This window comes from Nothoprocta perdicaria, unplaced genomic scaffold, assembly GCF_003342845.1.
Source record: "Nothoprocta perdicaria isolate Ctin4 unplaced genomic scaffold, notPer1 scaffold_75, whole genome shotgun sequence".
NCBI classification, from domain to species: domain Eukaryota; kingdom Metazoa; phylum Chordata; class Aves; order Tinamiformes; family Tinamidae; genus Nothoprocta; species Nothoprocta perdicaria.
In genome coordinates, this window is record NW_020456032.1 from 2,483,421 (window position 1) to 2,510,898 (window position 27,478).

The 27,478-nt window shown below is 40.8% G+C and overlaps 1 protein-coding gene across 1 annotated transcript in view; it reads left to right on the top strand.

The window, feature by feature from the left end:
• Positions 1-27,478, top strand: part of MYH10 (myosin heavy chain 10) — a 73,226-nt gene that overhangs the window by 295 nt on the left and 45,453 nt on the right. The window contains exons 2-4 of the mRNA XM_026051440.1: positions 2,105-2,482; positions 11,629-11,785; positions 21,142-21,169. Of these exons, the coding sequence (XP_025907225.1) occupies positions 2,138-2,482; positions 11,629-11,785; positions 21,142-21,169 (530 nt within the window). The 5' untranslated portion in view covers positions 2,105-2,137. The remainder of the gene's footprint in view (positions 1-2,104; positions 2,483-11,628; positions 11,786-21,141; positions 21,170-27,478) is intronic.

The following is a 27,478-nucleotide window of genomic DNA, read 5'->3' on the forward strand; positions in this document are numbered from 1 at the left end:
GCGCCGCCGTCCTTGAGCGCGGCCGCGCCGCAGCGAGGCGGCCCCTCCCCGCCGCGGCTCCCCCGCTTTTGTTCGGCAGCGCGCGCTGCGCGCCCCGTTCCTCTCTCTTTATTGATTTATTTTTTCCCCCCCGCCCTTGGATTTTTCCCCCTCTTTAGCCGTGCGGGGTTCCGCAGTGGTTGCCCCGGTGATTCGCCTCGCCCCGTTGTTACCGGGGTGACTTGCGCCCCGTCTTGTGGAGGCCCCTTTTGTGAAGGGCCTCGGGAGGTCGGACGTGTGCGGAGGGGACAGCCCCCCGGCTCTCCGTGGTGCCTCCCTGCGCTCGAAGGCCTTGGCGTTTATTGCCTTTATTTTGCCCCTCAGCCTTTAATTCCCCCGAGGAGCCATGCTAGGTCACTTCACCGCGTGAGGGGTTTTTCTCCCCATCTCCAGGTTTCCCTGTAACGCGGTGTGGAAACCTGAGAACCGACTGGCCATAAATGTGTGTGTATGTGTATATATTTGTGTGTGTGGTGGGTGCCCGTGCTGCTCGTGAGCTGGGCCAGGCTGCTCCGGGCCTTGGTCGGCACTTGGGTTGCGATCTGGCATAACGGGGACCAGCTCGCTGGCTTGTGCTTGAAGGCCCTGATATTAAATTTCTTCTCCCCCTCCTCCCCCATTTTTTYATTTTTTTCCCCTTTCTCTAGCTGCAGTCCTGCTGTTCTTAAGCCCTCCCTCCCGCCTCTCTTCTGAAGCTCTTTTCCTTTAGCTTCAGTGGATTTTTTTTCTTTTTTCCTTCTGTAGAAGCGCTTCTGAGATGTTTGAAGTGTTGAGTCATCACCCCTGGGTTTGCACTGAGCAGCCTGTAGCGAGCGCTCCCGGGGCTTTGGTGGCTTCGTGCTCACGTTGGACCACGTAGTGAACCTCCGTGCTGTAGATGGGGATGTAACCATGGCCCTTAATTACATGTTCTTCCAAGGGCAGGTGTTTTGCAAGGCATCCATCCTTTACATRCTGCAGTGTGCAGTACATGGTGCCGTTAGCAAAAATGACAAGTGCTGTTTGCGAAAACTCCTGCKTTTGAAGCTGACCTTGCTATTGGGAAATGGTAGCCTGCTCCATGAGGTCATCTAGCATTCTTCAGTGGAGAAGGTCTAGTGAATGAATGAACAAGATATTTAAGGACCTCATCCGTAGGTGTCTGGCTCGACCTTCTGGATATGACAGTGTTGGATAAAGATGCAGTGTTCATTTAGGGACAAATAGGTAAAATTAATATGCAGGCAGTCTTGTCAGCAGATTTCTCCCCCACGCTTCGCCTTCCAAATTACCTGTGAAGCTGTTGGGATAAAAAAGAAATGRCTTCAGTGCTTGCTACATCTTGAACCTGGAGATATAATTGAGATCTGGAAACGCTTTTCTGGAAGGTGATAGTGGCAATGCTCGAAACTGAGAACACAGGGAGCCTGTGAAGTGCTAAGGGTGATACAYTTTCAGGAGGAATACAAGCAAAATTTGGCCCTATAGCCAGTGGATGCTCTAAATGTCTAAAGTTCTTGACTGTAGTTGAAAATTCAACTTCTATTATTATTTTTTGTTTTCTTTAATAAACATTTTGGTCTCGGTTATCCAGTGTTAGTGATGCAGTGAACATAAATGTTTGTTTATGCTATCCCACCTCTCTCTTTGTTCTTCAGTTAAAATTATGTTATACAAGCAAATATTTTTTTACATTTACTCATTTTTCTTACTCGAGCACAGAGGATAGATAATTATATTTCTTGCTATCAGTTATTATTCTTTTTGCAATGTCTTTTGCTGGTTAGCGTACAGTTGGAATCAACTAAAACTAATAAGCTTCCTGGCCTGGGTCTAGGATTATAAATAAAACATCATTTTGACTCTTGCACAGCCATTCTTTTATTTAGAAGGTCACCCTGCAAGTTGAGTCTGTCAGCTGTGTAGTAAACTTCTAAATCTGTATATTTGAAATTGTTAATTAAAGACAATAGAAGGTAGGAATATTAATGATGAACTGTGTATTTGAACTACCTAGAGTTAGGATGCAATGCACAAGGCTTTTTATCTAAAACGCTTTTTGGTTCTGTCCTTCCCAATTTAACAGGCTAACTGTTAGTGGACACCTTCACCTCCTACAATGGCACAGAGATCTGGACAGGAAGATCCGGAGAGATACCTCTTTGTGGACAGGGCTGTGATCTACAACCCTGCCACCCAGGCTGATTGGACTGCCAAGAAGTTGGTGTGGATTCCTTCAGAGCGCCATGGTTTTGAGGCAGCCAGCATCAAGGAGGAAAAGGGGGATGAAGTGTTGGTTGAACTGGCAGAGAATGGAAAAAAAGCACTAGTCAACAAAGATGATATCCAGAAGATGAATCCCCCCAAGTTCTCTAAAGTGGAAGACATGGCAGAGTTAACCTGCTTAAATGAAGCTTCTGTATTGCATAATTTAAAGGATCGGTATTACTCCGGGCTCATCTATGTAAGTACTAACTATTAGGTTCTTTTCCTGCTGCTAATTCAGCAGAAACTTATCTAATTCTTCATTTTTATCTAATTCTTCATTATCTAATTCTTCAACATTATTTGAAGTGGAGGAAGCGTGTTAAAACACACCTCTATTTTTGATAGCATGAATACTTACGTGTCCCTGGCAGTTAGATTAGGCCAGGATTGTCTTCCAGGTCAAGAATTCTGTCACTATACAAATAATAAAAATTTCTACTATGGAAATAATTCTGTGAGCRTTTTTCAAAAATAGAATGCTTTAATGGTAGCTCTAGGTGCTTAGCTCATGCCACTGGTTAGAGGACTTGCCTCAGACATGTTTAACTGATACAGTGAATAGTATCAAATAGCTTGTTTGAGCTGATGAGATATTATGAAATCCAACTTTGCTGAATTACAGTTGTCTAATTGCTCATATGAGTAAGCATGTATCTTGTTTTAACTTACTGCCTCTTAAGAATGGTGATGAGAGGATATGCTCATATTTAAAAGCTGAAGGTGGGAAAGCTGAAGGTGGAAAATGCTAGGAATGCAGAATGTCTTTTCTGGAATCTAATATCAGCCTAGTGGGCCAGGAAAGAATGTATTCAAGTGCTTAAAATAAATCAATAAGATAAAGCTCTATTTTCTCAGCTGTTTGGAAGTGCTAATTGAAACATCTGGCTTATCACCATCTTTCTATGGTGTTAGAAATCACAAAGCTATTGATGCTGCTTTTGACCCTGTTTTTTCCTTGAACGCTGTTGAATGGACATCTGTGGCATCTACAGTTAAGAGTAGTTCCTTGTTTCTTGGCATTCTGACTGCAGAGTTGCTTGTTGAGTATCATTCAGAACTACAAGTAGACTTTCTATCTTAAAGGAAACTGTAACATCTGCCTAAGTGCTTGGCTTGTTTTCATAAACAATTGCAAAGCATAAACTCATTTTTGTCAGGTTGCTAGTTGCCTCATTTCTTTTCCTTCCTTCTAGGTATTCATGGATCACTTTTTTGTAGCTTGGCCAATGATAGTGTTTGGACTTCCCAAAAAGTCATATGCAATATCTAAATGTTCTTCATGCCTCATCTTCTGTGTCATTTGTGTAGATTGTGTTCCCTCTCTTCCCCAGCTTCTGAGGACTTTTACAAGGACCCTTAAAGTAGAATTTGACAAAAAAGTATTTGCAGGATGCTTTCCACAAGTTTATAAGCGAACTGTTTGGATAATTGGTAAGGATTGAGTTGAAACTTAAAAATAACCAAGTTGATAGACCAATTCTCAGTATATATATAATTCATAGTATYAGTTAAAAGCTGAAGACCATAAATACCAAAGCAAATTCTAATCTCAGAGCTCATCCTGTAAACACTGCTATGAACGCCTCTGAGGACTGAGCTGAGACCTGTCACTTCTCTATATACATAGGTGGTTCAGCACTCTGAAACTTTGGACAGTTGACAAATGAAGTCCTTTGTGGAAAGCTAGGTTATCTAGACATATTTCAAGTAACAATACAGAGCTGATTTACTCCTTTTGCTGAAATTTGCCCTCAAAGTGTTTTCTTCTTGATTTCTTTATAAACCTTCTTTGACACAGAGGCACTGCTGTCCCAGGAGGATTATTGGTGTGCATCTCTCTCGCTAATGGCTTCCTTCTCTTCCCACGCTGGAAGAAGTTAGTTTAGAATCAAGAAACTAGTGGATTTGTTGGCCCAAAMTGGAGGCCTGAGTTACAGGAGCTTTGCTAGAGGATGCTGCTGTTGCCAAGAATAGTGTCTCTACACAGCTGTATTAATGGCTTCTTGGCTGAAATTAAAACAACTTGCTTGGAGCTATGAATAGATAGCAGGAGAGGCTAAAGACTGGCAAAAATCAATAGGCAAACAATTCTTATTGAGACATTGCACAATTTTTAGTGCATCTCCGGGTAGGGATTTTTGCTGTTGTTTTTGCTTGCTTAACCTACTGATGTATACGTGGTGTACAACCAAGTGAGAAAAATGCAGCATTAACTGGAGTGATGAAGTGGATTATGGTGACTTCTCTRTGAGGGGAGTCAGCTAGAGGTATGTTTCAAGTTTGACAACACTGTATTAATCCTTATTTTTTTGGAGCTAGTCCAAAGTTGTGTGGTTGAGAGAGGTGGTGAGTCAGATTTGGTTTCTCTCATTTTACTGTAGGCAATATACAGTGTTGCCTGCCTAGGAAATAGGTAACACTGTCAACCGAAGGAGATAKACATTTCCCTTAAATCCTTAGGAGGGGCACAAACAAGATGAGGWATTTGGCCAAAAAGTCTAGTCATCTGTTTGTAATGTACTGCTTCAAGGTGAGACTGCTTGGAGGAACAGAGAAGATCAAATCGTGCTGGCTGTCAGTAGCTAGCTTTGGAGGGTGGTGTTCATGCCATCAAGAAGAGACCCAGGGAACCCCTAAAGAGTGTTTAGGGTTTGTTGGAACTTCTAACACTTCTAGTGTCTGCCAGGTGCCCTGGCCTCTCTCTCCAGAGTTGTGTTGTGGTTGTGTGATGGGAGATGAATGCAAACAGAGTATCTCAAAGTCTAGTTCCTTGTAAAAGAATGCTGTCCCTCCTTAGTTCTGTTCATTATGGGGGAGTGAGGAAAAATGAGAAATAGCAGGGCTCTAAGGGCTAGGAGGTGGGGGGGAAGTTTTGGAGCATGGACTGTGATATCTTKCCTGTTCTGTTTGGGAGTGTCAGCCTTCATGGTAGCTTTACAATTAAATTTGGAATAGCCTTTGTAGTTGTAGATCACAAGCTGGAGGATGTTCAGTATTGGGGTGCCTGAGAAGAATGCTGAAACATGGGACTAAGTATGATTCTGCTTAGACTCATCTTTTATGGTGATTATTTCACATTTTTAGTCCATAAGGACTAATTTCTGCATTTTAAGTGCACATTGTCCTCCCCAAAATGGGGAGTCAGCTTTTTAGCTAACTTGTTGGAAGTTTCAGATCATTAAGGTCTGCAGCTCGAGCGAGGAAACATTTTTAAGGGCCTGTATGTAAAATGCCACCACAAAGTCTAGAAGTAAACCCAAATCTTAGTGTGTACTATACCTGAAACATCTCTCCAGGCCTGCTAAATCAGCTGAAGCTCATCTTTATGGATTAAGAAATAAAGCTTGAATTGGAACATGAAATAACAAAGAATGCAATGCATCAGAATATGGAAAGTAGAAGGCTATTGAAAAGGGTGGTTTTAAGGGTCTTTTGACCTTGAGTGCTTCAAAGAATTCTCTAGGTTGCTGCTGCCTTAATGCTTTGTGACAACAGAGCCATAATGTCACCTACCACAGCTTAATTCCCCTTCTCACTGTTCCATGTAACCCAGGGCTGCTTGTGAACTAGCTTCCATACTTCTACATCTCAATATAGCATCTTAACATGGGAAATCGCTGGCTTCATGAAGCTCTGTTCTGTAAGCTGGGGAAGCTCAGGAGCATCTCTGAGTGGCTCACGCATTTATAGTGTCACTTGCTGTCTGGTGTGAAGGGCGATACTTTGCTGAAGTTCTAACTCTGCAGAGGCCTTTRCTCTTGGTGGGGAGGTAGATGGGTGTGAGGGGAGGTGAATAAAGAGGATTTAGTCTGAAAACAAAAATGCTGGGAGGAAAGAAGGATGCTGCCCTTCACAGTGTGGAGGGGGAAGTGCATTCTGCGTTGATAGAATGCTGCAAAGAAAGCCCAAAAGCTGGGATAGCTTTGTGTGCATGTGTAAGTGTCCCATCTCCACCATCTCAATCTTTCCATGCACTTATGCCCCTTTTTTTTTTTTTTTGGTATAGACACTCAAAGTTGACAATCAAATGAGATGAAACAGCTGACCTGAAGGGAATAGCTGAGTCATGTTCTTTGTCATCTTTTTCTGAACTGAAAAAGGTGTGAGGAACATGTTTTATGCCAGCTTTAACACTGTGCTGTTCAAAGTGATCAGGAGTGTTCAAATGTTTTCAATAATGGGTTAAAACGCTTCATTATGTAATGCTCAAGATACATTTTTCTTAGTGTTTGGAACCTTGAAGTTGTTTAAAAGCATTGAAGYGGGTCAAAGCAGGTGGGTACAGCTCAAGTATATCCTTCTAAATGGAAAATGAGTGCAGTTCCAAACACTCTGTACTGGAATGTGCAAGCTAGGAGCTTGCTACACCTAGCGTGGGACTAGATGAAATTTCAGTAATTTAGAGAGTTAGTAAATCTAGTCACTTAGAAATTTTGTAATTTAAGATGAATTTCAGCCATTTAAATCTGAGTTCTTGTCAGTCCATCTGTGGTGGAAAATGAAAGTCTTTCCTTTTTAGTGTATATCTTCATGTGTACTTTAAGGTAAAAGTGCAATCTTCTGCTCATCTTGTTAACAATGTTTTGTTAAACAAATAGATATTTTAAGCATACAAAAGCCAATCCTGCACATTAGTTTCACTTTCTTGCTTTTCTGGAAAAGGTAGAAATATTAGTTTAATGCCAGAGTTGTAAGTGGTTGTATGTTAATAGTCTCAATGGTAAGATCAGACTGCTATCTGAAATATTTCTGTAGAAACAGTTTATGTATTTCWGTGCCATGTAATAAGAGTTATAGATTTTGATGATCCTGTCAAACTGAGAGAAGGTATCCTTGGACCAAAAATACTTTGCTTGTACACTTAACAGTTTCTGTTCTTGTCCCTAGCACAGTAAGATGGGATGAAGCAGCAACTGAACGCTTAAATGCAGGGAGTAATCTAACTCCAGTAAGGTATAGGAATATTGGTTAGCCTTTCAAGAAAAAAAAAATCTGTTTCTAGACTTGTTGCCTTGTGCATAATTCTGGACTTGGGTTTCCTGGAAGAGGTTTATAGCCCATACTGTGCAGCTGACTGATGCTCATCAGGATCACTGCAATAACTACTTAACTGCTTCCTGACCTCATTCAGTCAAAATGAATAAATTTAAATATTTCTCAAAGTTGTGACTTGTATTTAACCTGGGTTGTCTTCCATACAGTCTTCTGCAGTGGTTTGATTTTTACCTAGGTTATTTTACTGGAATTGCCTGTTGGTGGGGAATCCTTGGCCTGGCTGTGCTCTTTCAACTAAAGTTGCAACTGGGAACACACAGCCTAGGCTGTAGTGGAGAGGTGACTGTTCTGCTCCTTGAGACAGAACTGGAGAACTTTTTTTTTCTAATTAAAAAAAATAAAGCTTCTTTGAAAAGGTAAGGATTAATTAATGAAGGTCTGATGTGGCCTTTAAGGAAGGATGGGCCAAGGAAACATCTTGTGCTGGAATGCCCTCTGCAGACCGGGCATGTCCCTGGAAGTCTGCGGAGTCAGCATCCTAGCTGGAGCTAAGAAACTGAAATGTTAATTCTTTTTCAACTGAAGACAGTAGACACAAAGTTAGATGAGTGTTTTTTCTTTTTCCCTCCTTTTCTCCCCCCGCCCAAGCTTGTCACTAGTGAAATGCACTGTTAGAAACTAAATTCCTAGGTGATAGCGCAGGGGTGTAATTTAGTTGGTATTTGTAGATCACTTGGCTATACCTCTTCTTGAGATGGATCTTTGCCAGGAACCTGAACTCAACTGATGGGGAGAGCTTACTAAAATCTGAATTACTCAATGACATACAACTGAATAAAGGCTTCTAAGGATCTGGAAGCATGCAACGGGTGTCCTGAAGGACAGTTTATATAACAAACCTGGAACCTTCTTGYCTAGAGAAGGTAGGCTCCAGCCTTGCCCATTTCTTTTGCCTAATAACATCTACASCTGTTCCTCAGGAAAGCAGGAGTATGTGTGGCTTATGCAGCTTGTTTGTAAGATGAGCATGTGTTCTCAACGCAAATATATGTGTTTACTTGACTTGAAATTCTCAGTCTCTGTCCTTACCCCTGTCAGCTGAAGCTGGTCTTCAGCTTCATGCAGTCCAGTTCATCTGCACTGTCTCATTACTGTGTCTCATAAGACATCTAATTTTCACTCTAGGGCATTTTTGGCAGTTTAGGCAGAGTCCTTATACTTAGGAACAGGGAGGAAGCACAGGTATCACTGTGTTTCTCTGCACTGCTGAAAGCTCTGGGCATATTCGAGTGTCTTTTCTGAGGGTGGATTGCTCAGTTGTTTAGATACCTTGGGCTGCSTTGAGCAATAGAAGCTTGCACTGGAAATGCTGAATCGGGTCTACTTCAGTCTTGATTTAGCAGGGTGCAGTTCAGAGGCCTGGATAGTCCTGAGGCAAAACCACCGTCTTGCTGGAGAAGGCTTGATCACAAAGGAATTCCTGAGATAAACAACAGAAATACAGATTAATGCTGGTCACTTTATCYGCTGCAAGTGGAGATGACTTCTGCACAGTAGGGTACAAATGTTCCTGCTGCTACGTTCTGGAGCTGGTTGCTAGGACCAGCTTTCAAGGGATGTCACACTGTCCAAAGTAACACTTAACCTTTTTGTGTGCAGAAATCCCAAAGCTCCCTCTTTCTTTGAAATATTCCAGTAGGTTTTTTTAGCTTCAGGAATCACAAATTTTACAATAGAAGTATAAAATAGCTATGAAAGTATGKTTTTTTTCGTCCCCTGTGCATTCTTTACCTCCCTCTCACTTAGATTTGACAGAATTTCAATTAAAAAAAAAAAAGGTTCTCCCCCTAATGTTTGTATACCTACCAAATCTGGGGTGGGAGGGTGGGGGGAAAGATGATGTTCATGTATTACTTTTCTCAGTAGATGAGTCAGGAAATTTGGAAGCCTCACAGAAAAACTCAGTTTTATACCTTCTCAAGTAAGTGGAAGCTTTAGAGTATAGATATTTTGCAGAGAGTTCAGTTTTTAAATTCTGCAGGAAAAAATGCAGGATGGGCRACTGTGTTATAGATTGCTATCCCACCAGTTTCACAGATCTGTCCAGTTATTGCATTGAGAGTGCTTGGAAGCCTTTCTAGATGAGGTATCATTGATAAAGATCTGAAGCACTATTAAACTTATAGCTGGCATATACAGTAATGTAGTTAGTTTAAATATTAAGCTGTTGTTTTGCAAGGCCTTGGTCTTAGTAAGACATAGACTATGAAGTTAAGCTGCAAGTTTTTGGAGGCGAGAGGGTGAAAAATAGAGCAGAGTTCAGCAGTGCTTCTGGTTTCATGCTGCTTCCTGGGCACTAGAGAGAGGAAATATTGGGCAGAGCTGAAAGCCAGCAGTGACTGTGTGAATTCCCTTGCTGATAAGTGGTTTTCATCCAGCTGCATGATTATCTAGCATTAAGTTAGCCTTTATTTATTTAATTGGGTGTGGTCATAGCAGAGAAGTAAGGCATAGATGCTATTCAGTGATAAGGAGTTGGAAGTCAGAGGAAGATTTGGTGAATGTGTGTGCTCCTCTCATTATCCTAATTTGAGGACTAGAATGAAAGTCAGATCTGTGATAATTCTTGAGGGTGCTGGTGATAGGAATGTGTGGTTAGGCAGGGGGAGCAACTGCCCCTCTTTCCAACAGTCCTGTCAACTCAAAGTAAGCGCAGATCTGTTAAGTTGCTTTTAATGCTTGGGTCTATTGGCATGATAAAACCTATTTCCTTTCTCTTAAGGGCTAAGTATCTTATTGCCAAAGATATCTGACTTGCTCAGGCTGTGCATTTTTTACCCTTCAGGAGGCCTGACCAGACTTCAGATTATTTTATATATTTTCTCTAAGAGGAGGCAGAATACGAATGTAGCAGCAAGACGTTCAACTCAACAAATAGCATAGGAATACTGAAACCTTACTACTGTTTAGGCTCTTAACAGTTAGGAAAGCTGTTTGCTCACTATCTCCAATTCCTTTTCTTCCCTTTGACTTGGAAAGCCAGGARGGAAAACAGCTTTATTTTATCACGGTCAGAAAGATATTCTACATTTTTCTCAAAAGAAAATAGCTCTTTATTGCTCATAGGCCTGTGCTAATACAAGTGGATGTTATTAATAGCTAAAACAATGTGCAATCAAAAGCTTGCTCTGAAATGGAGAGTGGCAAAATTTTATGAAAGATTGACTGAGGAAACATAGAAGTCACCCAAATATTTTGGTCCAGGGAACTCCCACAATGGATGGGGGGGGGGTTCCCACCATGAATAAACACAAACTGGTTAAAACTGGTAAACACAAATCCCACCATGGATAAACACAAACTGCAATGTTGTCTGCAATGTGACCTGTCAGCCTGTTCCTTCACCTGCAGCAGGAGGGTGTAGGGAGCGACTGTTGCCTGAGGAAGCTGCTTGGGGGGGTTCAGAAAGGCTGACAAGCAGGAAAGACAGGCAAACTCGAGAAATCAGATTTTCAGGGAGGCCTATGGTAAAGGAATRCCAGAAATAGTTGTGGCAAGAAATAGGCTCTTCCTTATCCAAAAAGTGACAGTAAATAGTTAGGGCTTGTTACTTGCACAAAGCCTCTGTTCTGTATGTCTGTCAGTCTTCTCTTTAGTCCCAGCTGAAGAACTGGAAAAAAGTGTGTATATATAATGCCTTGCCTCTCTTTTTTTTTCTCCTTTTAAAACTCTGGTCTGCCACAAATTATAGATCATTGTGGAATACATCTCTGTCCATGTGAGAACACTTCAGCTGTTTAGCAGTTGATTTCCTTACTGTGTGATACACTTTAGCCTCTAGGGAGGATATATTAGTGGTTTTATTTTTTCTGCCTTAAGACTTTGCAGAAAAGCTCATGAAGATTATTGCATAACTTGTTCACTTTTGGATGAACAGATAACTTTGAAGAGGTGTTTTACTGAAGGAGTTAAATATAGAAAAGATGCACATAATTCTGTATCTTTGTAAATGGAGGGGAAATTTAAATATGTGTGGGAAAGAGACTAGGTGCTTCACTTCATATTTAATCACACTTGTTATCTTTAAATTMCTTTGTATGCAAGTGATTAAGGAACTTTTTAAGAGAGCTAGGGACCAACAATTTGAACGTAATGTGTGTACTTTGAGCTGCTCAACAAAAAGGATCTTAATTTATGARTAGGATAAATGTTGTATAATTTGTAAGGAAACTTTTCTACTTTGTGGCTGTCTTTCAATATATGTATTGTATATGGACGTAATTTTTTATGGACAAATGGGGGAGAGTGTTAATATGGCATTTTGTATCTTTGTTTTCTTTTTTCTAGACCTATTCAGGACTGTTCTGTGTAGTCATAAATCCCTACAAGAACCTTCCGATTTATTCAGAAAACATTATCGAGATGTACAGAGGGAAGAAGCGCCATGAAATGCCACCACATATTTATGCGATATCCGAATCTGCATACAGATGCATGCTACAAGGTAAGAATTTGTTAAATGTTACTTACTGTCAGTAAACAGCTCCACAAGGATGACGTTTTCCAGCTTCACAGCTTCTGACCTAATCTGAATTCCTTCCTAATACTTAAAGGAGGAGAATTCTTATTTAGAATCCTAGATTTACACATAGGAATAAGTTAGGCTTTCRACCCTGTTGCTGCGTTTCTGACTTGATGTTAGTTCACTGTTGTGGCTTTGCAATGACTACTGCAGTGTATTGTGCCAGCTGGTGGCATTGAAAGCTGTAGTGGAAATATTTCTTTAAAATATTTCTTTAGAAAAGGTCAATTTCATGCCAGAAGATGTTAAGGTACTACAGAACRGTTGCTTTGGATGAACCACAAATGAAAGCTCCTCCTTTTCTTTAGGTTGTAGGTCAGGTCTGTAGAAGAGAGAAGACTTTATAGGCCGTGGATTTGGCTGTAAGGCTGAGTTGGAAAAGTATTGGCTTAATGTTGTGTTAGGCACAAGATGTTTGGCTCACAAAATTGCACTTTCAACATAGCATGTTAGAAAGACAGMTTAAATTATCCAATAGTAGTTTATATTTAGGAGCTCTTTACCCAGAGGGTACATTAATGATCCAGAAATACTAGCATGCCTTATCTAGAGGAGAGTTTGTGACAAAAAGGAAAATCTGTAAAACTTCCAGTGTTTTCTGTTATGGAGCTGGCATGGTTCTGCTGAAAGTGGGTTAAAAGCTATTTGACCTAGTTCCCACAAACTAAGAAAACATTGTTTGTACTACCAGGTTAACGAACCATTTGCACGCAAATCTTTTTAAAATGACATTTCTTCTCTTCAAATAAATCGCTGGAAATCCGTGTCTCTTTAATAGTGCTTTTGTTTCTAGGGTTGCTTAATGATAAACTAGCTGCTTGCTTTTAGCTCAACTGCTTTTCAGAGGTTTTTTACCCCTGAAGCAGCTGTGCTTGTATCCCAGAGAGGGGTGATGTAGATACAGGGACAAGCAACAAGTGCAGCAAATTGGTGCTGCCAAAGTTCTCATATTCCTTATGGATATCTGGGACTCTTTTATGTTATCTTGTGAAAGAAAAATGATGGCCTTCTTGACCACAACAACAGCCTGTGACACCTCAGATCAAAGGATACCTAATAGCACAGGTTTKGGGAAGAATAGAGCTAATTTGGTGATTATCTTGAATTGTTTCTAGCTGTCTCAAATGGTTCATAGATAAGGGCTTCCCACACTAAAAGCCCAATCTCCCTTGGAACTGTAGGTTCTTGAGAGACAACTGAATTGTGTTRAAGTAACTTTATGTCAGTAGTTCTCAGACCTCAGGTGTTGCATTTACTTGTTCGTGGATCACCCTGGTACTGATTTCTGCCTCCAGTGATCCTGCTATATATACACATATAGATTTTATTAGAGAATCATTTCACCTTCAAAAGTCTTTACCCAAGATAGTACATATTTGGCTACTACTTTATTCTCTTTCTTGACTGAATTATGATATTTTGCTGCTTTTTTCATCTTTCTCTGCTTTTTTGATTGCATTTTTTTTGCCTTAGATTGGCATAAGAATACTGAAAACCATGCAACAGAATCAATGTGTTGTGGAATAATTTCTTCGGGGATCCCTAAATCTGTGTGTCTCTAGTATCCTTGGCCTGTGTGGAGCTATTTCCATGTTTATTTAAGCAAGCGACTGCAACTGGTGGCAGCTACTGAACTTTCCATTGATGCTTTGCCTTCCCAATTACGTTGCCAAAGAAAAGTAACAATTCAAGAACAGGCATTAGCAGTTGTGCACTTGGCAAATATATTACGTAGCAAACTATTTTTGGCAGGTCGGGTTAGGTCGGAGGAAGAGAAGTGCAGAGAAGGGGAAAAACAACTGCAGAGAATGGGAAAAACATTTCCTGTGATTATTTTCATGGACTTTRTAAAGCAGTTTTGAAGTGCAGCTTAGGGAAAAAGGTGAAACACAGACTTCTTTAGGAAATATGTTTGCCTGATGCAGGTGACCCTGAGTGCTGTTATGCTGGTGCATTTCCCTTAACTTTATATAGTCTTAGGTGCAGTGAATTGGCACAACGAGGAAGAGTAGTAGGAAGAAGGTTTTTTTTTTCTGGAAATAACTGAAAGATTTAAGTTGATAGACAAAACACCACTGATCTGTTGACTAGAGGTCAAGTTTTAAGCATTCTTTATGCGTGTGCTAGAGTTTTCATCTTAAACTGACAAAACTGTGTTAGAAAAGTTCACTTAGTGGAAATAAGCCTCTGTAACCATGAGAAGTGATTTAATTAAAACATTTCACTTCAGTCATGAGAGTCTTCTGACAGCACTGGCGTATTTGAAACACAGTCTTCAACCATGGTGCTTTTGCACCATGCATTCAGTCACTAGTGTGTGCAGTTAGGATTACAGAATGGTTTTTCCACTATAGATGTGCAGATTCCTGTATGCAGTTGCTTTGGAAGGTGAAGATGGAGTGGTAGAGAGTAGGACAGGGATGAAGAGCTGCTTTCAAGTGTTACTGCCAAACATGGGTTCACTGTTGTGGAGTATTTATAGTTCTCTTTTGACATGAATGGCTTTTGTCTTCTCAGKATTTGGCATAAAGAGCTTAAGATTGAAAACTGAAATTGAAGCCATAAGAGCGCCCTTGCTTTGAATAATTTGACCGTACTTTTATAGGAATATCTTGACCACTAATGTAGGTCAGGGAAAGTGATTTGCTCAGTTTTCCCAACTTGTCCTGTAGCGTTTAGTTCCATTTGCTCACGTTCAGTTCCATTTGCTGACTTTTAGTTCCTTGGTAGCTGATTGTGAACTGCTAGTTTTCTAGGTGTTTGAGATTTGTGTTCGCTGATTAATCAAGGGGTAAACTGTTAGTATTTCAGTGCTTGCAAGCCTTTACAGCAGAGCACGGATCACTAGCGATCAGCTTCAAGCTAATCAAAATCTGCAGACATTTGAAAGAATATTTGAGCTTAAACAGCAAAATGCAAATTTCTTCTTTAGAGCACAGAAGCAGAAATATTTTTTGTCAACAGCAACAGAATTGACAAATGCACATTTTAATATTATTTATTATCTTAGGTGGTGCTGGAAATACTCCATTTTGTTAAGCTGATAGCACAAACTGAGCTGCACATCACAATGCAGCCTCTGTTGTAGAGATTATCCAAGAAACATTGCAGGCTGCCTGCCTTCAAGCCGCTCCTCTGTTCTTATCCCCTCCATGAATTTCCTGTTTGAGGTGACCTTAAGCACTGTAGTCTTTGCAGATGAGCTCTCATGGTGCCCTTTAGCAAAAGAGAACGGGCTGAAGCCTATTTCAGTACTTGTTAAACATGGAGGAGGAAGGGGGGAAAAAAAGAGCCAGAAGAATGCAGAAAATGTGTTCAAGCTTGCTAGTTTTAAAAGAAAATGGTATTCTGCAGAGATATGTGCTGACTTAATGCAAGCTGTCACAGCAGAGAGGGAGCTGGAGGGATTTTTTAATGGCAAACGTGCATGTTGCTGCTGAGACCTCAGTGGTGCAGCCGCGATGCACCGAGACGCCAGGTGAATGCCAGAAGCAAACCGCATACATTGCTGGATCCTGTAAAAGTGTTGCCTTTTTTCTGAGAGTCTTGTTGCAAAGATCTAGCGTAAACGTAGACTATTAAAAGCCAGCAGGATGTGGGATCTGTTACGATTGTGACTGTCTGGATTTTGCTTCTGGAACAGACTCATTCCCTAGTGTCTTGACCTCGCACAGCAATAACGTGCAACTCTGTTTTACCTGCTGGATATTCCCTCTCTGCCCCCTGCTCATGTCTAGTAGGGCAAGTGTTAGCTCCCACTCAGTTTAATGTATTTCTCCTATACGCTTTCCATTAGTGTGAATTTGAACTACAAGTACACAAAACTTGGGTTCCTTGGTCTGGGCTTCTAGGTTGGAATTGCTGAGCCCAGACCAGTATCAAATGCGTGAATACCTAGAGCTGAGGGTGCTTTGCCACACAAGAAATCTAGACTGAGCTTCTCAAAGCTGCTGGACAGTTGACATGGTCATAAGAAATTGGTGTCCTAATCCCTGTGACAATGCTGACCTTAATTCTGTTTGGTAATACAATTTGTAAAACTGGCTGGTATTTTTTTCTTTTTTGTACTGCTAGAAATCATGRCTAATAGGAAACTATTTAGCAGCAACTATGATTTTCTTGAATCATACGTGAACTACCAGGGTTACCAGATTTAGTTTTCTAATTATCATTTTATCTGAAATGAAGTCTTTTCTGATTGTATGAAGGCAACACTAGTATGAATGTTTCTTGGGCTTTTACCACTTTTTGATTTCTCTGTCCTGCCTTCCCTTCCACTTTATTTTTGGAGAAAATAGTGTATTATTATGTCTCTTTCTTCACTGACTGTTTAAMATTTGTATAGAGGAAATACTAAGGAAAACTTTTTTCTTTTGGTTGCCAAAGGCCACCTCCATGCTACTATTGCTCTTGTATAATGGTTCTTAGTCTTCCTTTTCTATCCTGTTTCCCTGAGGACATCTTGGTGAGCACTAAATTAGCACTGATATTTTAGGACTGCCTTTAATCCTGTTGCAGTGAAGGTTTATCGGAAACAGAGTAATACGTGAAGCAAGCACTTGATGTTGGTGAAGCCACTGTTGCCTACAGAGGTAATATTTGTAYCTTAGAAATACCTACATTTCTACTTAATCTTGGTTTGCATCCTTCCTTTTTTTTCCCCCAAAGATATGGAAGAGAAGAATCAAAGCTGAAATATGGCAATGCTTTCCTGTAAAGTACTACTAAATATTCACATAGAAAAGGTGAGGTGGAAAGAGTGAAGCTGGAAAGTCTGGCAGTGGTAACTAGCATTTTTTGTGTTATTTAAAGAATACATAAATCCAATATTTATGCAATTAATATTCTCARTATTTTTGTTGTAAATCTTTTTGGRCTTACCCAAAGATTTCCCAAAGCTTTTCAGCTTGTTTGCAGTGTACAGAGTRGCAATTGAATGGCAATTTTAATTGCTATTGAAAAGATAATAATGATAAATAATGATATTTATAAAACTAAAACTTCCTATGCAAGCTGGCCTCRTAATTAAATTGTGATTGCTAGCCTACAGACAAGAATTCAAGAGTCAGTACATACAACTTAGAAATTTGTTTATGAGATGATTCATTATTCAACTTGTGCATCTTTCTCAACTAGCAGCTGCTTCTCTTAACCCTTTTCTGAAGTTTTAGTTGGAATTGAACTCCATTTTCTSCTTGCCTTTATTTATCACTTGGCTTTTGCCTCCAGATGCCATAAATTAAGGTGTTACTGCTTGTGCATCAGAAGACTTCCCTGTATTCTAACTTTGATGTATTCTAATCTTAACATCTTGCCACGTTATAACAGTGCTGCTGGGTGTTGTGCCTTCTGCACAGCAAATTTTTGTCCGTTATGTCTGCGTTCCCCCAAACTTAAGGAGCAGATACAGAATAGTTGAGCTTAGCTTAGAGCAGTTGCTTTAGGTCCTTCTTTCTTCTTCTTTCTCCTGTTATAGGGAATGGGAGTCAGCAGGAGGGAGCGCAAATGGAGGGAAATGCCGAGGCACTTGTGTTCCTTGGCCCTTTGCCTTCCTCCTGGTGTGACCCAGCGCACGGCACTGATGCAGGTATCAGCGCCAGTGTTTCCTAGCCAGGAATGGTGGTATCATCTAGTGTCCTTTCAGTCGTGTATTCTTGGTGCTTTCAGGTATTTGCCCACTGAGATGCCCTTGATACCCTTCGTGTGCCTCCTTTGTTTGCATAGGGTTCTCTCTCCCTTCCTCTCTCCCTTAAAGCTCTTCCTCTATAAAGAAAAAACTTCCTTAATTAAAATTAGGAGACTCATGAGTGCTGGTTTGGACCAGGAGAATGTTCTAGGAAATCACCCTTACATGGTAATTTTGTTGTTTTCTACAAAAAAAAAAAAATCAATATCTCATTTCAGTATCATCTTAGAACATGATGCTGGTATAGATGATCTTTGGGCTAACTTGATATCAGTAAATTTGTCTTAGAAACTGCACAAAAACTGCACCTGGATTAAGTTCTCTGTCTTGATAACACTTCTGGGTAGTACAGGGGTGGATTAGYCAGCACCTGACTGGACAGGCAGTGCAGGTAGAAGTTCAGGAATCTACCTGAAGCTGTTTTTAGGATGCTGATGAGACTGTTAGTAACCATAGCACAGATCTTAGCCTGACATGACTGCATGGAGCTCAGTTTGATCAGTTTAGCCCAAATTAGTCTTTGTTGTGGCTCTTTCCTTGTTTCTTATTATTCTAGGAAGTTCATAGCTGTCCAAGAAGATGCAATTAGTGCAATATCATTATTCTTAAGCAGTAGCTATGATTCATTCATTGAAGATGCACTCAGCATCTTAAGTGTATTTGCTGCAGATGCTGGAGTGGATAAATTCTTATGCTAAATGCATTAGACAAAACAAATCTTTTCACTTATGGMATTTCCTGAAATCTTTTCCTGAGACTTCAAATGACCCGTGCGTGTTAAGTCTGAAATCCTGGCTGCATGTTAGGCTTTTGTGCTTGCTGTTTCTCCAAGCTTGCAAAGCTTAGGAGAATGCAATAACTTAGGGAGCATCCACTGCAGTGACTGTGGGTGCACAGACAGTTTCCTTAAGTAGTTTCTACCTGCTTATTTGCTCCGAGAGGAGAGGAACTGAAGGCAACACGTGCGTCTAAAAGGCAAGGATTGCTGTTGGAAGACCTCAGGTTGTTGTGCTGGTTGACGCTAACCTTTGGACAGAAGAGTCCTCTGTGGGAAACTATGCAATGTGTGCAGAGTTAGTGGGGATTGGAAACCACTCTCAGACTCGGTGCCCCATCGTCTAAATAAACCTTTTCCAAGCCAGCTACTACTGAACTGGGGTTGCTTCTAAGCAGCRTGCAGATACAAGTAGTACAACCATAAGCAGGATGGAAAATAAACAGGCTGTATGGATTTAGGAGTCRCACTTTTCTAGCAGGAAAATAGGGAGCCACAAATCGAAGAGGTGAAGAGATCCTCCCTATATCACTTAAAAATGCATAAACCAGTAAGTGCTGTGGCTCTGCCTGGGGCAGTTTGAGAAGTCGCTGCCTTTTTGGGTTGTTTGCTACTGCCCTTCAGCTACATTACGTTAAAGCTGTGTGAGAATTAGTGGTTGGTTTCAATGGTGACTGGGTCTCCCGAGTTGTTTCAGCTTCGTGCCACTTAGAAACGTATGAACCATGTTTGTGCTTTTTCAAACTTGTTAAACGTAATGAGTCTTAGACCAAAAAGAGCAGAGTGTGGCCTGTTCTTCAAAGTTTCTACAMGTTTGGATGCTGTAGTGGCAGTTGGACCAGGATAAAGGATAATTTCAACTCTGCTGCTTGCTTTTCTTGAAGACTGCAGTGATGCTTTCTTCATCATCCCAGTCCTAAACCTCCTGAGGAGAGAAATCTCAAAGCTGTGGTCCAGCTCGCTTGGCAAGTCACGGAGTTTTCACATTGAAGACCAAAATTGCGCTTTGCAAAGACAACATTGCAAATGAAGGTGGAGGTGCGGGGTGGGATGAACTGTGCTCGTGTAGAAATCGTGTTGGTGAGAAGATCAGCATATGTCATGGTGTGTTTGCTCTGCAGCAAGGCAGGTACATAGCAGCAAACTTGTGCCTGTCACTCTTGCCGGGGCGCCTTGTTGAAGATGTTTGTTGCAAGTTGCTTCCCGGCGTTCAGTGTTTGTTGAGTTTATGGAGTAGCCAGGCAACATTTGAAAGGCAAACAAAAAAATCTGAAGGCATCCGGGTAACCAGATCTTCTGCTGTGTTTATCAGTCCAGTAGGACCTCATTTTTTCCAAACAATGCAAAGTTTGGAATAGCAYTGGTGAATTATGAAGCAGGCAGGTGTTTTGGCAATATTTTATGTGGTACTTAGGATCAACCCTGTGAATGTGCTGGCTGCAGGAAGAGCAGTTCCCRGGGAGGGTTTCTCCATCCTCTCAGGACCAATGCAAGCAAACCTTGCTAAGAATTACTTTTTTAAGTCCTTTCGTTTGAAATTTGAGTGCTTGGCCTAGAGAAAAGGATAAAYATCCACAGGTTGTGCGAGCCTGACACCCGCAGCAAGCGAGGCCATTGGCTGAAGAATCAGACTTTTTGCTTTTACAGGCTATGGTACCTGAACATTAAGGACTGTCCAAGAATAAACAAAACTCTTTATTCCCTCTACATCTTCCTCCCTTTTTTTCCCCCCTTTCCTTTTCTAGTTTTTTGAGGATTTTCTCCTGTTGGAAAAATATTAAATGATTTCCTATCTGCCCCCCCCAAACCCACAACGCCTCCATGGCACTCATGCTTTTGAGTGTGTGCCTTCCACAGAAACAAGGCWGGTGATTGATCACTGCTGAATGGGAATTTCATGCCATGAAATAGAGTCCTGCTGCGTGCCAAAGTAACTGGAGCTGCATTAAATCTGAAAGCAAGTGATACAAATTTATTAATATGATTGCACTGATGTATATTTGTTTTAATATAGTAGCTCCAAAATGGCATTCTAGTAGTTTGCAGGACAACCCCACCTGGCTTTTTATTCAGTCTGGAGTTAATTGATATGTCAAGTCATTATTAGGAATAAACGCACATCTAGACAGCTGCTATAATTAAAATGTGAAAGTAGTAAAGGGCAGTAAGAGCAAAGACAGTTGCTGAAGASGATGAACAGCCACTTCCTTGCATGTCGTGGTCTGCAATACCAAAATTTGCACTTAAAATTGGAGGGGAGCAGAGGGGTTGGGCTGGATGATTCTGTTGTTTGCTGGGGATGTTCTTGCTCTGTCCAAGTATCTGATCATTCATGTTTTGCTCTAGAAACTGTTTTTCTTCTTGCTTAGAACTTTACTAAGTAGCTGTGAGAAGTATCTGTTAAGAGTAGCAGGTATCTGTTAAAATTCTGTAGCTACTGTATCTGGAAAAGGTGAGATCAGAACCTGAGATGTTGGGTTAACTTTGCCTGAAAATATTGTTAAAAATATTGCTACAGGCTGTTACATTCCATCAAAATGAAATGGTTTCATTAAGTGATATGTCAGAACTTCCCTAAATGTCTAATATGTTGATTGCTTGCTTAGAGGTGTAATACAGAAAAACAAAATCAGTTAAGTCATCTTATGAAAAATAGTTTGAGAGTGCCTTTGGAGTGGATAAGTTCAAAAAAGAAATTTTCTAAGTAATCATTTGAAGGAAAACGCCCTCTAAACTGGGCAATCTAAACTGCAAGAGTTAGCAGACTGCAATAGCAGCAAAACTGTAACCATATCCATTTCTCTTATTATTTTGCAGACCGTGAGGACCAATCAATTCTCTGCACGTAAGTCAACAAAATATTACTTATTTTTCTGATGAGCGTTTTTGGAAGTTTGTTGTGTGTGAGGATGGGCTCCTGGGCTCTTCAGTGCAGCTCCAGGAATCATTGCTCAATGTTTAATCTTTGGTAGCTGCCTATCAAAGTTGAAGAGAGTGTGAAGTGCTATTTAAGACTTCCTTCTCCGTCAGTGTAAGGTGCTTCATTGAACGTTTTGGAGGGTATGTGTCACTTAAGAAATATAGTTTAAAAAAAAAAAAGAATTAGAATCTTTTAAATATGTGAATTTGTAACTATTCAGTTTATATATATTATAGCRGCTGAGAGGAGATATGAGGGTAGTAAAGTGCTGCAAATTAGAAACCCTGCTGAGCAGCAGCATAACTTTGGATTTGCTTCAAACAGGAAAGCTGTGACCAAGTTGACACCCGGGCTTCTTCTGCACCTACAGTTTTGCTCTCTCCGTTTGTCTGAATTTGCCTTTTCTGGAGCAGATGTGGCTCTGAGGCAGGGGAGCAGGAGGGGAAAGAGCCCTGTTAGAGGCAGCCTGGTGATTCGCCTGGTTCATCTGTGTTACGAAAGCAAACCTTGTTTCAGTTCTGCACCTGCTTGCCCTTAGCAGCCTCGGCGATGGTTTGTGCTTGGTTATCTGAGTGAGACGAGGCAAGAAATGGTAGCCTGGATGTTTTTTTGGACGCGATTGTTTGTGAGCAGTTGACCGTGCTGCGTGCCAGCACATGCCAACTGCATTGAGACCATAGCTTATGAGGGTGTCTGCTGCCTGAAATAGCTTGATGGTTAGATTAATTGCTGGAAAGAGTCCTGGCTTTAATTTCCTCTTTAAGATGAGGGGCTACAAATCTTCATCTCCAGCCTCCCACAAGAGTGTCTTAACTTTCAGTTTATAGACTAGACTGAAGAAGGATCCTTTCCGCTCTCCTCTCCTGAGCTATGGAAAGCATGAACACTCGGCTCCTGGGGCCAGAGAGCACTYGAGCAGGGAGCAAATCCAGTTTTGTAGCTAAGCACAGTTTTCCTCCAGATGATACAGGCTACAGACTATGGTTATTAGCAGGACTTCTGTTTTCACATGGTAACGATGTAATGTTCATTGTACGAAGCAGACCTCGAAGCAGACCTCAAAGCCAGGTAGCATCTCRGGTCAAACTGAAACGCTTTGTTCTTTGTGTGTTTGTGGATGCTTTTATGGTATGTGCCAGTCTCAGGTGAATTTATTTAGTTTTTAAAGCAGCTTTACTTTGTGCCCAACACGTACCTTGCTCCTTCACATGGTCACCAGATATCACGAAGACTGAAATTTCTGTTCTACAGCGGTTAGTGAGCGTTTCATCCGTTCGTTCTTAAACTGGAAAAGCTCTTTCTCCTCAATTTTTCTATTGATTGCCACTTTGACATTTTGTCCCTACACAGCAGCATAAAGAAACTCCAAATTAAGAAAGATCAATGGCACTTATAGTGGTTGATGTTCATTTCTCCAGTGGAGACTTGATGCCATAGATAACTTTTAGATGTAGAAATGAGAGACCTTTCAGAAAAGGAATAAAGTACTTTTTTCCTTCCCACTGTAAAACAAACACAAAACCTCCCTGCTGTTCCTTCTTTTTTCTTCTCTTTACTTCATGTGTAGTCTCCGTCTCTTAAGGAACGAAGCAGAAACAGTATTATCTGCTGAAAGTAGCATTCCAGAGGAGATGAATGTTTAGGGCTTTATTCTGAGGCAATGCTATATAATCTTATGGGYATTTATGCGCTGAATTCCTTATTTTTATTCTGATCTGTTTCTTGTTTGTTTCATTACTTCTCTTGCCCCAAACACTTCTGTTATTAAGAGATGAGCTGGTAGTTGAGCCCTAGGAAAAAAGCTGATAGGAGCTACTAGGGGTTTGGATGAAATTGGTTATTGCTTTTCTCAAAGTGGATGCAAAGCAGATTTCCCATGTTCAAAAAGATCTTTTTTTTTCTTTGTGATTTAATCCTGACTTTCTCAGGAAGTGGTGATTTTTTCTTATTTTTCCACTTTGACTTTTGACAAATTAAATAGCTCTCCTATATCCCCAGACACATACCTGCCAAGCACAATTCCTGAACCCGTTGGTCAGTTTATCAGACATTGATGAAGGCCACAGGTCTGAGACACTTATTTTTATTAAATCTGTTGTAACRTAATTATCTACTCTGAAGAGTGACATCTCTGGAAAATGAGACTTTATAATAATTTATTTTTTATATCAGCAGTCATGAATTAATTGAGCTACTCTTTTGCAGCRCGATAACTTTCTGGAGATAATTTACTTGCTGATCTCCCTTTGCTTCCTCTATTTCTCTTTTGTTCTGGAAAGTTTTAAAGAGTTTTAAGGAGCATTTGTTGCTTGATTCCTGGAAGAGCTGCRGTAAGCTGGATAAGCAATAATTGCAGTCACTTCTTTGCAGTTGGATGGTTGATTCTTGGCATGGTAACCGCTAACAAAACGGTTAGTGAAGGTGCTACAGCTCTGTGCTTTGTAGTTCATTAAGTTCTYAAATTTGAGCAAACTTGTTCAGCTAGCTACACTTAACGAATTTTCATCTARTCACACCCCCTCGGTTGGAGTACAAAAATAATGTATTTGGGATATTCTGACCTAATGTATTTAGTTTTTTCTTGCTGTTTGTTAAATGCATTCYAGCAGCTGTGGTGTTCATACTAGCTTTGAATGTGTTTTAAGTCTATATTGACCCAGCATCCATAAGAAATCAAGTGTAGAGAAGCGGTGCTAATTTTGCAAATGTGCTCATGCTGAAATGAAGAAAAAAATGCATCCGTGAGGTAAGGCATGAAGACTTGAGAGAAGTTCTGCAAGCTTTTTCTGTTTGTTTGTTTTTTCTTTTGAGTAGCTGCAGCTGCAGGAGCTCGTAGGGTGAGTTTTCTTGCTTTCCTCCTATTATTACTGCATATTTGATGTTAAATAGGAGAGGGTGCCAGGCTGCTCCAGGCAGCTGACCAAGATGAAGAAACTTTGGTTACAGTATACGAGGAATTGGGAAAGTACTGAAATCTCTGCAAGATTTGTTACCTTTAGCTGCAAGGCACCTTTGGAAATTCGAAGATGAAAATGTGCTGAGCAGCACTTTCTTTTTCAGGGTAATGTTCTAAATTTGAGGATCTTGCCGCAAGCGTGTGCTGTTCTCCAAACTGAGACTTGGGTTGATAACCCAGCCATTTAGCATTCTGCAGCCATACAAGGATATCTGATCTGCACTGGCTTCAGCAGGAGTGGTGGGGTGTGGAGGGAATAGAGGCTGCTTTTGAAAGGACAACAGCAGCAAATTCCAAGCATTTTTCTATACAACCTCTGGCTGRGCTCCAGCTTCCAACATTCCATAGGCAACTGCTGTGAGAAGACACGAAGCCTCTAAAGCGAAATGAAGGAGCTGTAAAGCAGCCTCATAAATAGTAAATCCAATTAATGACTTTCGGTGCTAGCCCAAACTATCAGTTATACTGCTTTGCTGAAAATTAGGCGAGTGATTAAGACATCCTTTTAATTACAGGTCTCAAGTCTAAATATCGGATGTTTGTTTACAATTGGCAGAAGATCTACCCAGTTGCGCCTGAGAATAACTCTTCTGTTCTTCGTAGCCAGTCTTGTGAGAAGGACAAGAGACTATTGTTGGGCTGTTTTGTTGCGGTTACTTTCTCCTCCAAACAATCCGAGCCCCTACTCTTCGTATTTTACTCCCTGATGTGAGGGACCCCTTTGTAAGAAACAAGGCGTTTCTGGGAATGAGACCTCGGAGTGGTAGGTCGGGACTCTTGGCTCTCGTGAAGTCGCTCCTGGAGGAGGATTTGCCAAGGGCAGGTGCTGCTGCTCTTCCTTCTGCAGGATGTTTAGCTGCTGGGAGGACTTTCTGCTTCCAGATAAACCTCCTCGTCCCTAGGSTTATTGCTCATCAGGAGGGAGCAAATTAAGTTGACTGCAACTCCTAGCGCAGGAGGAAGGTTCCTATGTGAGATCCAGGCTTCCCTGGTGGGAAACGTGGGCCTGGGTGGTTAGCTTATCAGTATTTTAAATTCAGAAAGATGATCTGAAGTGGAATGGACAAGGCTAACTTCATCTGAAGAACCAGAGTGACCACGCTAATACATCTTAATGCTTAGCATAAGGGTAACTGTGTGCTCGTAGCAGTGGTTCTGCGCAAAAAGCCAAACAAACAGAACAAAACTTTTATTTGAATTCAGAAAATTTCTTCGTGGCTTTTCACTTCCCTGTCTTGTGTGGGTCACAACACTGCCTTTCAYAGGGCCAGAATATGTCCCTTACCAGCCAGTGAAGGTTACGGTTAGCTAGTGGCGTAGCTGGTGGGGCTCAGATCCTGGCAGTGGGAATTCAGAAAGCAGTTTGAAGCTCCGGTGACACCCCTGAATCTCAGAATGCATTTGCCACTTCAGGAGATAAGTACTCTCTTGGACATAACACTATAGCTTTACAGCCAGGGAGTTTAAAACCAAGTGAGAACTGCAAAGTGCTGCTTTGCTAGCTAAGAATTTCCTATTTTAAACATGCTTTCAGAATGTACTTAAATCCAAAGCAGCAGCTTTTACTGCTTGAGGAAAAAGCGCTTTAATTCTGGATATTGCATAAATTTGCGGGTAATTCTCYGCCTTTCTTTGCCCTGTCTTTGTTAACATGATTAGCAAGACATGGATCCTTGAACTGAACTGAAATAATTTTCCTGCATCCAGCTTAAAGCCRTTCCTCAAGATTTTTTGCCTGCTTGGAAGATTCACCCTGATGGGCTGTTTGCAGAGCCCAGAGCTSGGGTTGCTGCAGGGTTTGAGTTCAGTCCCCTGGAGTTTTGTTTCTGTTAGTAGTGGAATTGCGACTGAAATAGAAGAGGTGAAATTGTGACCCTACTGAAGTCATTAGCAAAGCTGCCATTGACTGAAGTCAGGCTAGGATCCCAGCCAAGGCTTTTAGTTGTTTAATTTATGGTAACTCTTTATTTGAGTTGTGTTAAAACAAAGTTTTTCAAGAAAGTTAATCTTCAGCTTCATGATACTATGTACAGTATTTCTGAARGGGAAATGGTGTTACTAAAAGCTTACCTTTTTTGGGCAGTTTGATAGTGGTAGAAGATTAAWTTATTTTTATAATTCATGTGTTTGCTCTCCTGGAAAAGAGCTAAAGTATGCAGATGTCCTTGTTTCTATAAATGAAAAGGACCTCATCTTAAATCTTCTGATTCTTTTCGAGTATATGGCAGGGAGCTATCTACCACTGCATCCTGCGGGAAATATYTGGCATACTTGTAAGCTCCAGGGAGAAGAGAACTAGGATGATAACGTCCATTAGCATGGCTTTTGAATGAGAATTTGCATCAAGTTTTTCTCTTAAAACAAAAACTATCAGATTTAAGAGGGTTTCTACCCAGAGGAATGTGCTGCAAGCTTTTGACCTTCCTGTGCTTTATGAAGCTTTGCTGCTGTGTGTTTCACAAAAGCCTCTTCTGGAACTGCGTGCTTTCCTTCMGAAAGTTAACATCTGGACTCTATTTGTAGTATTTTCTTTTTGTCAGAGGAGTAGATTTTGCCCTTAAAACTTAACAAAACTTTTTTTTCCCCTGTAATTTGACCAACAAGAGTATTTACTTTGTTTTAAAAGTGCAGCTGACGATGTCTCACCAAACTCCCAATGGCGATAAGAACAAATTGTTCTGTTTTGTAGCTGTGTGTTTTGGTGGTTTTGTTCTCCTCCCCCTTACCTGCTGGAAGAGTTTCAGTGTTAAGCAGGTTTTAAAATACATTTAGAAACAGGCAAGCCTGTTAGAGAAGGAGAAAGAGGGGAGAAAAAAAAGACAAACTGAGAAACATCAATTAGCATCTGAGATCTATCCTGTGCTTAACAATCTTCACACTTGTTTATTATAGACTTTTAAGGGTTGTCTCTGGACCAGCTGGAGAAACTGGACTTTTCATTAAGACTTAAAAAAACACCTTTAAAAATTCCACTAGCGGCAATCCCCAAGTATGCACAACTCCTGTATTGCATAGTGATGATCCCCCTGCTCTCTTTGCAGAAAGCAAACCCAGGTATCCACGTGCAAATTCTGAAGGTAATATTTTCCTCAGCCAGCTTTTTAGATAGATACTATCTATTTTAGTGCAACAAGCCATGCTAGTGTAGTCAATAAGTTTCAAAGTACCTTGTCTTCCCTGTTACCTTAAAATGTACTGGCGTGATTTCTATTCGTTTTCATTCTATGTATTTTCAAATGATGATTGTTTTATCGGGGTGGGGAAAAAAGAATTAAAAT